Source organism: Triticum urartu, chromosome 6A, assembly GCF_056163025.1.
Source record: "Triticum urartu cultivar PI428250 chromosome 6A, HENAU_Tu73, whole genome shotgun sequence".
In the NCBI taxonomy this organism is placed as follows: Eukaryota; Viridiplantae; Streptophyta; class Magnoliopsida; order Poales; family Poaceae; genus Triticum; species Triticum urartu.
This window is the reverse complement of record NC_141878.1, coordinates 563,019,744-563,035,766: the sequence shown is the minus strand read 5'-3', so window position 1 is coordinate 563,035,766 and position 16,023 is coordinate 563,019,744. Positions and strand designations below refer to the sequence as shown.

General features: G+C 40.8%; 1 protein-coding gene across 3 annotated transcripts; it reads left to right on the top strand.

Annotated features, from left to right (window-relative positions):
• The first annotated feature begins 4,811 nt into the window (after positions 1 to 4,811).
• Positions 4,812 to 14,152, top strand: LOC125515070 (lipid transporter). Of its 3 annotated transcripts, none has more exons than XM_048680490.2 (15): positions 4,812 to 5,036; positions 5,709 to 5,859; positions 5,957 to 6,036; positions 7,245 to 7,339; positions 8,590 to 8,741; positions 9,627 to 9,778; positions 10,459 to 10,577; positions 10,676 to 10,839; positions 11,060 to 11,134; positions 11,906 to 11,977; positions 12,125 to 12,262; positions 12,825 to 12,980; positions 13,072 to 13,124; positions 13,211 to 13,383; positions 13,654 to 14,152. In XM_048680490.2, the coding sequence occupies exons 2-15, from the start codon at positions 5,751 to 5,753 to the stop codon at positions 13,721 to 13,723; spliced, it is 1,608 nt and encodes a 535-aa protein (XP_048536447.1). In that variant the 5' UTR covers positions 4,812 to 5,036; positions 5,709 to 5,750; the 3' UTR covers positions 13,724 to 14,152. The 3 variants fall into 3 exon arrangements, with proteins under 3 accessions (XP_048536447.1, XP_048536446.1, XP_087384951.1); XM_048680489.2 differs by having other exon boundaries at positions 4,812 to 5,045; XM_087528825.1 differs by lacking the exon at positions 4,812 to 5,036 and adding an exon at positions 9,396 to 9,485.
• Positions 14,153 to 16,023: the final 1,871 nt, after the last annotated feature.

Below are 16,023 nucleotides of genomic sequence, written 5' to 3'. Positions count from 1 at the left end.
AACAAGGCCCTCGATTTTTTTTGAGGCCACAGAAATATCAGTCCATCGCCCGCACCTCGCTCCCTCTCGCTCTTATCCGTTTCCCATTCATCTCCCTCTCGTCCTCTCCACACACTCGCTCCGCGCAAGCCCACTTTCACCGTCGGCCGGTGTTTGCTGCGCTGGCCGCTGCTGCTCCCTCATGGGATGAGGCGTTGAGGTGCTGTGCAAGGGGAGCTGCAAGCCACATCTGGTGGGCCTGCAAGCAGCAGAGGGAAGCGTTGGGAATGGCGACGACCGCCGCCGCCGCCACCGACGCCCAGCTGCACCAACGAGGCGGTCTGCAACCAGCATGATGGCGAGAACGACCGCAGCTAAGTGCTACAACTACGGCAGCGAGATGCTGGGACCAGCACCCCAAATTGCTACTACCAATGTTTTTTTAGTTTCGTCCCAATTTTACTGTTTTTTTGCTACCACCGCTGTTTAGGATTGCTGGAACTAGCACAAAATTTTGCTACCACCGGCGCTCTTGATTTTGCTGGAACTAAACCAATTTTTGCTACCACCGGCGTTCTAGTTTGCTGGAACCAGATCTATTTTTTGCTACAATCAGACATTTTTTTTGCTACAATCATCTATGGGACGAGAACTACGGGAGAGCTGAATCGACCCTTTTTCTGGCGGCCAGATACGACACCGGCGAGCTGCAACCGACGAAGATGGCGAGCTATGACGGGGTGCAGGGGCGCAAGATGCGGAGGGTGCGGCGTGCTGTCGAGAGCGCTCTTTTTTTTTTCTCCCGAGAGATGTGCGAGAAGAAGGAACAGCAGATCGTGCAGTTACGCAAGCGCGGATCGTGCGGATAGCGACCGACCGGCCCAAATTTGGGCGGGTGCGCCGGCGCCCAGCGCTGCCCTATATGCATGCATATTAGCGTTGCGGCCGTATGGACTGTGGTCCTTTAAACCTAGTGACGCACGGCAACATCACATGTCAGGTAAACACACACACGCACAGAGGAATGCGCGCACCCACCACCGGTCGACAACAAAGACACGACGTGTAAACGCACCATAAAGACACACGAAAAAGTGCACGTTATCCTCTACTAGTACCCAATGAAACTACTAGTAAAACCAAAAATAAACGGATGCAGTGACAACCGATGAAACCGGTCTGCCCAATTGCAAAGTGTTGTGGGCGATGTCGTGATATTGTTATCGAAACGGTCGGGGAATAGTGAGCAAACATGCACTAACCCCGATCGCTAACCCATATTCGCAAATCCCTGTGCCTCTCTCTCACCGGTTTTCAAAAGGTTCTAGAACCTTCCTTGAACCGGGTTTTTTATTTGTGTTTTTTATTTTATTGTTTTTTCTTTCTTCTTCTTACTTTTGTTTTCCTTTTCATTTTTGTTTTCCGTTCTAAAATTTGGAATAATTTTTAAAATTCATGAGCTTGTTTTTGAATTCATGAATATTTTTTTAATTTTTGAAATATTTCTTGAATCCATGGACACTTTTTTGGTATTGGCGAACATTTTTTGAACCGATGGACATTTTCCGAAATTTGCAAATACTTTTCTGACTTTTACGAAAATAATGTGATTCAACAGACATGTTTTGTACCGATAATCATTTTTTGAATTTGGTACTATTTTTAAAATTGTGAACATTTTTTGAATTTATAAACAATTTTAAATTTTGAAAAAAATAAATTCATGAATATTTTCTGAAAATCAGAATTTTTAAAATTGTGATTTTGAAAACATGAACTAATTTTGAAATTTAGGAACATTTTTCTAATTCGTAAACACTCATTTGAAATTTTGATTTTTTTAAACTCAAGAACATTTTTTGAAAGTTTAAAATTTGTGAATATGTTTAGATCTCAATTTTTTAAAAGAAACAAAAATACGAAAAGGAAAACAGGGGCGTCCACTCCATATATGGGCAGTTCAAAAGCGCCCGTGAATTGCGAATTGCCACTAAATCGCGCTGTGGGCCGAGCCCAGTACATCGCTTGCCTCGAAACAAGCACCAACTCCTCACTCCTGATCTGAAATGTTCACGGATTTAAAAATTCCCTTGAATTTGAGAAAATGTTCATGAGTATGAAAGAATGTTAATGAATTTAGAAAATTGTAAAACAGTTTTTAAAATGGTCACAAATATAGAAAATGCTTGTAAATTAAAAATATTCATGAATTTGAGAAAATGTTCGTGAATATCAATTAGCACAATTTCCTGCCGTACTAGATGGGCATTCATTAACTATAATCTGTCGACGCACGTGCGGTGGCAGAAGCTTTGCACTGGTTAGGGCAGGTGCCGCAGTTCGTCTTGCCGGAGAGCAGGTCCATGCAGCGCCCGCGGCAGCAGGTCCGGCTCCGGCCGTGCTTGCACGCTCTGTTGCAGCCGACGCAGTGTTGCGCCGTGGCGACAGTGTCCACGCACGGGCCGCTGCAGCGCGCCGTCCCCTCCCGAAGCATGCCTGGCCAACTCCTGGGAGCTGTCGTCGTACGCCGACAACAAGCAGGAAACACGGCTCTCCTTGCCGGGGACGGCCGGCAGACGGAACCGGCAAACCAGATCTCGGCGACGGCTGGTCTGTTGGCCGATGCTGATTCGCATGTAGATGTAGCCCTCCCGCCAATTCGAGGAGAGGAGGTTAGACGCTCTTTCGTCCTTGCCGGGCTACTCCGGTGCACACGACACCACAGTCTGTTCCACGTCCGTTTCACGCCAGATTTCACCGTCTGCTATTTTGGTTGTTTTGTCAAAAGAAAAGAAAAGGACACAAAAAGGTCATGCGCTTCTTTGTGCATGAGTCCATCGACACCGACCAACTAGTCTAAACGAACGTTCATCCATTTCCCCTCGCCAACGTTTTTCGGTTGTTTTATTAGCTCAAGCTGGTTCTCGTGTGGTGTCGTATGAGTTGCTACTTTTGCTAGTCTTTTTTTTCTTGTTTTAACTAACCTAGATGCTCTGAATAGACTTGTGGCTACCGATTGTAATCCTACCAGTAGCTAAATAAAGCTCCCTTTTTCACCGCAAAAAAACCTACATGGTCATCCGCATAAAAAATAAAAAGAAGTCTTAAACGAACTTGTTTGCAAAAAGTCTAAAATGTTGTTGTCTTCTTGCGTTTGTAAGGTTAGAAGTTTAGGAACTTTAGGTTGTGCGTGTGCCATTGCGAGATTTGATGTTGGGTGCTTCAAATCTATTGAAGGGTTCAACGGCAACGATTAGGGCTCCAGGGCGCTAGTCCTTAAGGGCACATACATGAAGACTTCCTGGCTGTCATCGACAAGGTGAAGACGACTCCGGTAGGAGAGCGGCAACAGGAGAGCGTTGACAGCTCGTTTTGGTGGCAGTAGTTCTAGTTCAGTGGTCTACGGACCCTGGTGTAATTTTTAATCATGCTTGAGGCTCTTTATAATTTTGTTGAACTTTTATAAATGACCGGGATCCCTTTACAAAAAAGCTAAAAGCTATTAATCCTTTTACTCTTATTGATCATTTCGTAAACTCATTCATTCCCGTAAAGGACGGTGAGAACTATTTTTCTTATACAACTCGGTGCATCAGTATCTTTTATAAGCTCTCGTCAAACTCTCACCTGGGTTTCGCCTTAAATCACAAATGAAATGTTTCTTTCCACGTGATTTTTGTCGAAACAAATATGAGTTCAAAAGGCTACGCACATTTGTTCCCATGTATTAAGAGTACCGGCCAGGTAAGTTGATATCCATAATATTGCGAGTTTTCTTCCTTCCCGAGAAAGAAAGGAAAGGTGATCTTGTCAAGAGAGACCAACTATCCGACGCCGTCCTTCAGCGGCTCCCCTCCACCAACCTCTTGGTCGTTGGTGGTGAGGGGGGTCACTGGATCCCCCGGGCGCAGATCGTGTAGTTTTAGGTTTTAGGGCCCTAGTAGCTTAGGTTTTGGGTCGCTCGACGTCTTGGCTTCGGCGACACAGTGCTGAATAAAGTAGCTCCAGATCATTCCTCGACAAAGGTGTTCTACTCTATGGTCGTTGATGGATTTGGAAACTAGTCTTTTCAAGTAAGGATGACGTGGCACCGATGGCATTCTTATTGTGAACTTGTTTGCTCGGCTCTGCCGTTGCGGCGGTGTTCGCTCTAGCGTTGAAGCGGAGCACGAAAAGTTGTTCAGGAGTGGGTGCTGAGGGTTATCTACGTTAGTGGCAGCTGGAAGACGATGGATTCGTGGTTGCAGGCTGGTGGGTCAGATTTCCTCCTCCAATGTCATCGCGTGGGGGTGTCAGATATGAATTTTGATGGTTCTGCCCCAATCAGATTCTTTCAATGGCAATGACTTTGTTTTTGACGAGCTGCTTTGAAGGTTCAAAAGGCTGTATATCAACGAAGGAGACGCGTTGAGCTTGAGTAAAGAAGTGTTCTGTCATCTTTTCGTTAGGTGACGCTTAACGGATTCTTCGATCTTAATTGTAAAACATTTCTTGGCTGGAAGTCTTCTGGGCTATTGTTAGAATTTTATTGTCTTTCTAGTTTGTCACATCGATGTCTACATGGCTTGTACATTTTCCTTTGGTTTATAAATGATGTGATACGTATTACCCGAAAAAGAAAACAGAGCTTTTTCTTTTTTTTTTGAAAAGGAAAACAGAGCCTTTTGAGCTAAAGACGAAACAACTCAAACAAGTACTTATAGCGAAAGTGACCAGGCCACTCATTCTGCCGTAAAAAAAAGACTAGGCCACTCATTCAGAGCCGCACGATCCAGATCTAACGGTTGAAAGGCTGGCAGCTCACCCAACCCAAAACCAGTACAAGTCCATGAGCAAGGCGTACAAGGCAGCACCCCTCGCCGCCGCTGCCTCCCGCCCCCGTTTCCCCTCGCGACTGCTCTGCGCTCCCGCAGATCTCGCCGGCGACTCTACCCGACACGCCCCGCCCCTGCCCGGCGCCATCGCGCCCAGCCCGCAGCCGCCCAGTCCGCACTCGGCGGTAGGCGGCGTTGTGCAGCTGCAGCAGGCCAGCAGCCAGCCGCCCAGCCCGATTTGAGGTACTTTTGGTGAGATTTCTGCCTGTTCCCCAATTTCTGTTTACTCATCACTCATTGCTCGTCGTGCTACCAGCTGCCGGTTCCTCTCTTACGAATTCAGGTGTAATAGCCTGCCTGAGGAATTCAGAGTACTACACAATTTCATCAGCTATCCTCACCTGTTACAGCCGTGGCCTTATAAAACGCCTCACACGCACACGCACACGCACCACACAGCCAACTCACAGCTCGCGCAGGGCACTCACGCCTCAACAACAACCCCGTATGTCAGGCAGCCTCTGAATCGCGATGCACATTCCCTTCGTCGGGACTGCCGGCCATGACATTTGCTTGCTCAGCTCCTCTGTAAATTGCAGTGTATCACTGCTGAATCCTGTCCAGGAATGTTACTGCTTACTACTGAATTGTCTCAGTTTGGGTCGAACAATTGATACACTGTTGAATCAATAAATGTCAGTGTCATATTGAAGAACAGAATGTCAATTAGGACCACACGATTACATATTATATGCATCAAATGTGGAAGAATGAACACATGTGCGGTCTTCTTCGAACTTTTCAAGGCATATATGTAGGCTTAGTTTATGCAAAATTAAGACATTTGGGAATTTTTCATATGTTTGTAAGATCATATTGATCAATTTCTATTGTGCTATTGGTTATTTTTTTCAGGGTGGACCACCCTGTTTCAAAATCCTAGATCTTCCACTGGCGATGATGGCCATGACGCTGCTCGCCGGCGCCGTGGGGACTGCCGGAGCCGTGTCCCCTCAGCCTGACTCCAACGCAGGAGCTGTGATGGCTGTGTTCAAGTACAATTTCGGTGCGCCTCTCTCGCCTCCCTTTCCTTCGAGGGTTACTTCTGGCTCTGGGTGCTTGGTTTTGGGGATCTAAAGCTCAGTGCCCGTGTGTGTGTGTAGCGGCGCAGTTCCTTTCGAGGATCATCCCCTTCCTGTACAACGGCTGGTTCGTGCGCCAGCTCAACGCCGACGACTGCGCGGTGCGGAACTCCCCTGCGCCCTCCTTTCTTCCTTCTCAGTTCAGTGCAGCGAGCAATGGATTTGTTTGATTTCATTCCTCGATGTGGAGCTAGCTAGTTCCATGATGACATTTGGTGCTTTGGAGTTGAAATGCAGTGTCAAGCTTAGTAAGCATTAGTGCGCATTCCATGTGAATTCTAGTCTTTATTGTGGTTAAGTATGACCGTGTCCTCAGTTCATGCCTGCAGTTTTGAATCCTGGCCATGACATGGTTGGGTGGGACTGGAACTCTTCTGGGAGTGCAAAAGTTGGATGTCTGTCCTAAAGTGTGGATGTGTGGGATGGGATCTGTGTGAAGTCAAGTTCTAATTCTAGTTGCAGCGTGTGTTTGTTTCTCTGTGAATTCGTGATAACTGACGGCACCCCAAACTTTGTTCTTTGAGCTACAGAAGAAAAATGATGCATCTGTTCGACCGCATACTGCCATAATCGTAGTGGTTGCTTTCAGTTATTTGAGTCATTCATGTACGTGCATTGTAATGGCTCCCTTGCTATTTTTCGGTTTCTTTACTTGCTAGGAGTTGGGGGATCTTTTCATTTTGGTGAACATTGAATTCCCATGTTATTATTTAAGACAGATCCCGGTTGATCCTTCGTTGTTTGTGTAACAGGCTCAGTATAGTTATCAAATGATGATTGTGCTAAACGGACTTAGTTTGTGTTAGTTTTTTTTGGATAGATATCTTTACTTGGTGATTAAGGTTTTAAGGCAAACTGCTTTGGGGACTTGTGCATCTTCTCCATTAGTAATTAAGCATGACTGATTCAGTAAACACGAACACACTGAATAATTATCCCTCTGTTCAGGGTTTGGAAAACCAGCGGCTATCGTTTGGTAAACCACAACCGGACTGGGTATTTCTTTTTGGTGCACAGTATTGGTTCAGTTAGTCCTCTCCCCCACAGCCCAACCGAACCCTCTTTTAAATCTGTGTGTTATACGGATAAGAGTATAGTGGCATGATTTATGATCCATACGCCGAATAGGAAAAATGCGAAGTTCATAAATAAAACATGGAAAACTGACTGGTCTTAACCGGTCTTCTCTGAGAATCGCAAACCCTCCGTTTTTTGCTAAAAGGAAAAGGTTTCCTCAGTAGCCTGCATCTATGCTTACAGATGTTTCTTGTTGTTAATGTTTTCTAATATGTTTATCATTATCTGGCAGGCATATGCATTGCAGCTTCCACTTTTCATCAATTGTGTCTTATTTTTAAGCCGGGAGGGGTTTCGGCGTGCTTGCTTGCGTAATAATTCTGGGAGGTATTGCAAAATTTACAAACTTTTGAGCTTCATCCATGTACTGTGATTAATCAACAACACTGCAGTTATATAGAATACGCAGCACATGTTTATTTGGAGTTTTTCTTTGTCAAATGAGCCACTGAAAGATAGACACTGCAAATTGCGAAGTGCAAAAGCTCCTCCCACAGTTTTTTTCTTAATGCACTACAACATAGATCTACGGAGTACTACATGGCAAGAAGCATGATGTCCATTTGTTACATGAAAAACTTGACCTCTAGTGGCACTTGTGCATGGTTTTTTGGCTAGAAAAAAAAATACCGAGAGAAAAATGATTATATCATCTGGCAGGACGATGCAGAGGGGTATTAGAATATAAATAGTAAAGATAGCGAGAGAAAATGTGCCCTCTAGTAGATGTGGTATATTTCTCATGAAGTTTATAGGGCAAGAAGAAGAGAAAAGGTTATGTTGAATTTTGATGCCACAATTGCCCAACAAACTAAAGTATGCAAGTTTAAAATTATTAGGTAAATATTTCATCTGATGCTTTTGGAGCACCCAACACCTATTTGGGGACAGTCTTATACATGCTTAGCACTCGCCTGGGCCATCCTCACTTCGTCCAAGAGGGTTAATCCAGAGTTATTAGTTTTGAACCCTTGTGTATAATGTGTTAGCACTATTTTGTTTAAAAACAAAATGTTGTACTATGGCACCACCACTACACATACAGGCCACATGGGCCACCTCCGAAGTAGTTCATGTGTTTAATAGTGGTATGATAGCCATACATTGTAAGTTGAAGGTGAGTAGAGCTAGCATTTAATGCTTTTGGATGTAAATGGATAACTTTGGATTAACCCTTTAGGAGAAGTGGGGACATAAGCCCAAGTGAGCTGCTACGTGAGCACAGCCACATCTAGGGGATGGGCATTGACGAATTGTGTGACAGCTTCACTGTCTGAACTCTGAAGCAATAATGCTTGGATACTTCTCAAGTTCTCATAGTTCATCTTCACCAACTTGAAGTGGGGTACATGCAAAAGAAAAAAAAATCTTTTGTGATGATGTGTACCGTTCCTCAGTCGTCACTGCATTCTCATTTTTTGTGTCTGTTAAACTCTGTTGTTATATTCGCATTAAAATCTATGCCAGTTCTGAACCATGTGAAGTTTTAGGAAAACTTTCTCTGATCTTGTAATATTTTTCCTTGTACTTGCTCGTTGGAGTATTTCTCAACTGATGATTTAATACTTATATTACAGAGGTGATGTGTTAAGTGACGAAGAGATACTGAAGGTAGCTTGGATGATCATCCCGTTTGGCTTGTTTGTGACTTTTATCGGCAGTCTATTTGTGTTGAGAATAAAGAAACTGAAGTTATCTGACCCTTATGCAAAAGCTACATTAATCATCGGTAAGTCTTCCATGAACCATAATTTACTAATAAGTTATTTGTATATTTGTCCCGAGCAAGATAATTGATATTTCATTAAGGACACCTCTCCAAGAGTCAATTTGTCAGTTAGTTGATTCAGTTTGATTGAGTAGGGGAAAATAACAAGCCTCATTAAATTGTTAGAGCCACTGCAATATTATGTCTTATACAAAAAAGTCCAGTTTTGAACCCTGATATATTGCAAAAGTTCACTTTTCAACTGTGAACTCTAATACCATTTGAACTGCAACTTTGAAGTACTGAAGACCATCCAGTTTCACCTGCTGTGATCTCCCAAGTAGTTTAGGGTGATGTGTGTGCCACGTCTCTGCTGTGCCACCAAATTTGACTTTTTTGTCTGTTTCCAACATAAAAAATGATCTGAATGGCAGGGTTTCTTCTTGTCATGTTTGTTTGTTAATGGCAGTGACATGGTGGACACATGCATAGTTGCATACATGTCATTTAAAGTCACTTGTGAAGCCACCTGTGGGTGAGAAGTGGATTGTTTCAATTGTTCAAGGTTGCAACTCAAATGGTTTTTGAGTTCAGGGTTGAGAGTGTTTTTTTTTTTCTTTCTTAGATTAAATGTAAATGCTGAACACCGAGCTCTTTATCTATAAAATGGACAAGCATTTCATGCTGTCATGCAGCTAAATGGAGCATCTTGTAGAATTGCATGCACTAACCAGTTCTCCCAAAAGCTCAAGCTGATGGGAAAAGGTGGGCTATGCATTTATACTTCAATACATCCCGTATAGATATCCTGCTATTACTCCTACACTAGAGTGCCTTCTCATTTCAATGTTTTGTCCACTTCCCTCACATTGAGATCTGATGTATTTATCTGGTCCAAAATGGCAGGATTTGCGTGTATGTTGGAGCTACTGGCAGAACCTTTGTATATTCTTTCCCAAACAAAGAAATACTACATAATAAGAGTGTATACCGAACCTACAGCTACTCTGCTACGTTGCCTAACAACTTATATCTTCATAAAAGGACATATTAAAGTGGTAATGCCACATTAGCCTTCTACTCCAGTTTATTACTGATCGCATAAAATGCATACACCCACAATGTTCTCATCATTTACACCTGATATTTGGGAATCTACGTTGCACACAATTGCCTTGTAATTATACTTGAAAGGATCACAAATCATTCTGAAAAAAGTGACCATTTAGTGCAACTACCTCAATCTCATTATCTATTTTTTTTTGCAGTGAAACCATCTCATTATCATCAAAAAATAAAATATAATTAGTGCAACCATCTAGATGGTCCAACTTTGTGACAAACTAATAATCCAGGACGTTCCAATAGCCAGTCCATACTGTATATTGTATTATTTTGGTATGTGTACCAAGGATAATATTTCTATATATTAGAAGATTTCAACTAATGTATTTTTGTGGTTGGTTAACAAATACAACTGCCCTAATTATAATAAGATAAAATATGGGGAACACTTCCCTTCGGCATTCTTTTGTCCTGTGTTGTACTCATCCATTTTAACTTTATATCTTAAAACATAATAGAGCTTTCCAGGACAAACAGTATAATTTTGCCAAGTGACGTATCCAATTGATAATATTCTCTTCTGTTCACATACCCATTCATGCTTTGTTATGGCATTTTAATTTGTATTACATTTGTTGATCAATACAGTACTATAATAGTGATTTTTTTGCAGGAGAAGCTGGTCGTATTTGCTTTGTCTCAGGTCGTTTATGCAGCCTGCATTTTCATTGGATATTGGACATATTTTCTTTTATTTGCTAATATCAGAACTTTTGATCTCCTTCCATTCAGGTTTCTTCTTTATTTGTCCTGTTAATTGTCTAATTGGGCATGAGTTATCACAAGTTAATTATATTTCCTTGTTGATGCCAAAACATGCACATTGTCAGGTTGTCAACCCTGATGGTCTATGATAAACAGTTATTGCACATGTGCATATTGTTTACAGGCCAGACTATCAGGAAGCTGATCCTCCAAGAAGGCGAAAAATTTGTTCTTGTTTGGTTTGATACTCCATTTAACCAGGCTGCATATGGTCTTGTGGATAAATTAGGCAAGTATGTCGAGCACCTTCTATTTCAAGTGCTTTTCTTTAGATAAATGGGAGTTGGCGAGGCGTGGTTCATCAATGCCTCCCACCTCCCTTTCTCACCTTGCTAGAATATCTCCAACAAAAAATAACAAATTAAGTAACTAAAAATACGACGAAGCTACCCAAAATACTGACTAACCATCTTCTAAAAAATCTCTAATGATCTTCTAATTGTTTGCAGGAAGTCTGGTTGTTAGAATAGTTTTCCTGCCATTTGAGGAGAGTTCTTATGCTACATTCACCCAGTTAGCATCAGGTTTCTCTTTTGCATGAATATAAAGTTTCATTTTGATATGATAGCTAAGTACAATTGCTTATCATCTGTTTGGCCTGAAAGATTGAATTTCATGCATTTGCATCATTGCGGTCTACTGATCTGGAGAATCTGTCTGTAAGATTTGCTTATTGAGCATCTCTGTACTTGATTAGTCAAAGGAGGTTAACCTATGTTGTGCTGGTATCAGTTAAACAAAAACACTCATGAGATATAATTTTCCTTTCAAATTCATTTGGTCAGCTGAATTGATTATGTTCTTGTGAAGCGACTGCTTTGTGTATTGGCTACTGGTCGTTTGATATTTCTGCCCACTTTTGGCATGTTTGCTATTCTCATTGTTCAGTATTTAAATTACTCATGACCTGTCTCACAGGAAGTAAGCCTCTTACAAGTACTATGAATTATTATTATTGCTAAGATGAGCATTGCTGCCAATGCAACAAAACTAGATTACCTTCTGCATATTCCTTGCTATCTTAGATTGTAATGTTTAACACAATTCTCGCTTATAATGCTGCTGCCGTCCAGTTGTTAGAGTTTAGATATGACCATTCCTATATCTCAAGCCATCTGAAATTAAAAGTTTTGGCATATTTTCAGTTTGCTGCTGCTGTTTAATAACTTGTCCTTACAATTATAGTTGGCCAATATTATTGAACTCTTAGCAAAATTACTAAAACAATATGTTGTGCGCATTATCTTTGGATTTATATTTCTCTGAAAGAGCTAATGATGGATCCTTATCCACAGGGCAAACTCCTGATAATGTATCCAATCTGGAAGGTTCTTTGCTCGGAGCTCTTAAACTTATTACGCTGATAGGTAAGCTGTCCAATACTGAATGATTGAATGTGTATATTAATCTATTTATCTACATGTTTTAGTTGCTGTCAACTTCAACCTCCTAGTTTTCTGTGGATATTAGATGCGTTAACAGCCCTTGAATATAATCTTCCTCTAACAATGCAGGTCTCGTGGTCATTTCTTTTGGTCCAAGTTATTCATACACCCTTCTGAATCTACTATATGGAAGAAGATATAGTGATGGCGAAGCTACAGCTGTCCTCCGTTACTATTGTGTTTACATAATCTTCTTAGCAATGAATGGTTTGTATTTAGTACTTATATGCAGCAGCTCTGCATATATTCATTCTATAATATTGCAAAGTAGATTTTTTTAATAATGTTAAGAATATTTCATTGATGAATAGTAACTCTGCACTGTACCTGTCAAACCTAAATTATGTATTTGATTTTAAACTAGTTTTTGCAAACCCAGAATTTGGAACATCGGGCATAACAGCCCCAGTTTCGCCCTTTCTGTTTTTAGATTTGTCTTCAGTTATGATGCATGTAGCACAGTAATATATCCAACTTGATACGAGGAACAGTTATAATTTCTTTCCAGCCATTGAATTAGCAGTTAAGTTCAGCCAAGTTATGACTTTATCTCTCATTTGAAAGCTATCAGTTGTTCTTTGATGTCTCATCCTGCACAACAATGTAGCTGAAGAAAATCTTTATTGAATGAAAACTAACTATACCATGCATTCTCTTGACAAGATTTTGACCTTTTCTGGATTAATATTTTTCAAACAAGAAATATGTTACTGGTGGTGCATATTAATTAAGTTCTGCACAAATGACTTATGTCCTTCGATATTTTCAGGCACTTCTGAAGCTTTCCTTCATTCTGTTGCCAATGAAAACCAGCTTAAGCAGTCAAACAATATGTTGCTCCTTTTCTCAGCAATTTATACTGTTCTAAATGTTGCTTTTATTAAATCCGCCGGAGCTGTTGGGTTGATCGCTGCAAATTCTGTCAGTATCCTTTGGTAATGACTCTGCTATCCTTGTTTTCTTCAAATCAATCTTTTCCTGGGAGCACTTTCTTTGCGCCTTGACTGTCTGTAAAGATATGCTACTGCGAATCTCATATTCTGCAGTATTCATCAACGAGTATTTTAAGGTAAAGTTTCTTGAATGTTCCACCTTGGGATTTTTTCCTTGTATAAGGATTGCATTTGTAAAAAAAAACTGATGACATATTTACAGGGCTCATTCTCCTTCTACCGCTGCTTGCCAGCGGGCTGGGGCGTTCTGCTCATTTCTGGTCTGACCACAGCTTTCTCCGAGAGGATGTTTCTGAATAGAAATAGGTTCAAGCAGACCCTTCCCATTCACATGGTGATAGGCATCATGTGCCTGGGCTTCTCATTGCTTGAGATGTAAGCCCTACATCACCACAGAATGATACTTGCTCTGTTCAGATACTCCATTGGTTCCAAAATGTAGTGCATAGTGATTTTTTTTTTCAAACAAACTTGGTAAGCTTTGACCAAGTTTACATGAAATTTATCAACATTTAGAATACCAGATCCATACCATTAGATTCATCATGAAATATATTTTCATATGCTATATATTTGGTACTGTAGTTATAGATGATTATTTATAAACTTGGTTGATCATCCTGACACGGCTTGTTTCTTGAGCAGATATCGTGGTGAAAAGCAGTTCTTGATGAGCATCGTCAAATCGTTGAAGGGCCATGACAAACACACATGAACTTATATATTTGGGACAAGTGGATTTACCCCAGATATATAACTGTTATTGCCATACAACATACGTGTTGTAAATACATGTATACTGGCTAGAGTACCCAAAAGGAGCTGGACCCAGCAGCTGGAGAGGCTTCTTAAAGAACAGATCAAATTGACGGAAATCATAGATCGCCGCTCTGCAGAATTGAATTGCTGTGACAAGTTATAGAGGCGACATAAAGCATAGATCATCTGGGTAGATAGGTGATATATTCTGTAACTTTTCTACATCGGACTTATTAAGATTAAATTGCCGCATGGTTGCCGGAATTTACCATGTTGTGCCAGTCAGGTTTATTTACCTGAGTTTCAATGCAGAACTTTACAAAATTCTTTAATTGTTTAACTAGACAGCTGGGAATGAATTGTGTGGTAATGATTTTATATCTGACGATTGTGCAATGTCAAGGAGTTGAGTGGACCAACTCCTTAGTTTCATCATGGACATGTTACATAAACAGCGATTTTTCTTGGTGTTGATGTTGATGTGCCCATGGCTAGCATGGCCAGCCCTTCTTCGTCAGAATTGGATGCTTTGGATTTGTCATTCCTTCACTAAGGTGAGCCGTGGGCAAGAGCCTCTGGCTGCTTGTATGGCTGCTCTTGTAATAGAACTATATAGGAAAGAACTTGAAGGCCGATACAGTCTTAAACGTTCTATACATAGATAACTAATTACACACATGTATTACCAATATAAGCATGTAAATACTGGTAGGTCTGGTTACATGTTTTATCAGTTAGAAAACTAAGATGTTCCAGTATATGGAGGGAGTACTAAATACTTGCAAAAGAGGATGCAGGGAAGTTACTGAACATGTGGTTACCATTTTCTACTAAGCTACTCCCTTTGTTCCAAATTACTCGTCATGGTTTTAGTTTAAATTTGAACTAAAACCACGACGAGTAATTTGGAACGGAGGCCTACATTGCCAGGTTATCTCCTTGCCCCAAAGAGCACGATAAGCAAATCTACTTTACCACATCCTTCCAGATGCAAGTATGCAACAGCATTTATATTTGGAATCTGAAAATCAGTGGTAGCCATGATATAAATACATGCTGTTTTTTTTTCCATTCCTACCTACTATAGGAAAGAAGACTATAGTAACACAGGGAGAGGAACACCAAAATGCCAACAATGAAATGCAGCATAAAAAATCATTAATTGCATAATATTTTTTTTGTGGGGAACATCAATAATATATGGTAGTACAACTGTCACCGATGAATCAAAGGCAACATAAGCGAGCACGACATTTTGGAGCTCGGCCTCCATGGAGGCCAATTTTTTTTTGAAAAATTCAAAATTCATACTTTTTGGTTTTAAAAAATCTGAAAAAATTGTACAAGTATACAAGGATGTGATGTGTATGTGTTTAAAATTTCAGGATGAAATACCTTGAGATGCGATCTGTGCAAAAAGAACAAATTCATGGACTTTTAGGATGAATCGTATCATGTGTTGAAAAGCCACAGATTTGTCTTTTTTAAACAGGCCTCATTTCAACGTATTTCGCCCTGAAAATTTACGTGCATGTGTGTTATGCCTCCATGTATGTTTGTATATTTTTTCAGAATTTTTTTTAATGTAAAAAATATGTATTTTTTAGAATTTAGAATTTTTCAAAAACTGGCCTTCATGGAGGCCGAGCTCCAAAAGCAATTTTTGAACATAAGCGTACATATAGTTGAAACTGAAACATCAAAAGTCTGCAAGTAAAACAATTTGTGCTCCAGCTATTACCTAATCCAATTAATGGCTGCAACTTTAAGGCCCTAATGTCCTAATGCAAGATGCACAAAGGCTAGGCTTCACTATACCTACTAAATCAGCACAGTTTAGAGAGTTCTTATGGCCTAAATTCCATCGGTGGTTGACTTGAGTTGTATATATTCACTTCTGTCACTGAATTTCAAAGTACTTGAAATGTGATAACTAAGTTTTTCTTCCAAAATAAGGAATTTTCCCCTATATAATTAAGAAGAATATTTCTCAGTTAATTACAAAAAACATGGCAAAAGGAAAAATTAAAATAGCACACGATCTTGCCTATTGCATTCTATCTCATCGTCTCACATTCTGTTCTACGATTCCACTTCGACAAAAGGAAAAAGCTAGACCCAAGGCACCACAAACCGGCACGAGCACGACACCACAAACTTGACACATCGAAAGAAGAAACCTCAAAGGAGATGCCACAAACTTCATTGTCATCACCCACTGTGAAATGGTCCAATTGCTTCGAAATCACGATCGAT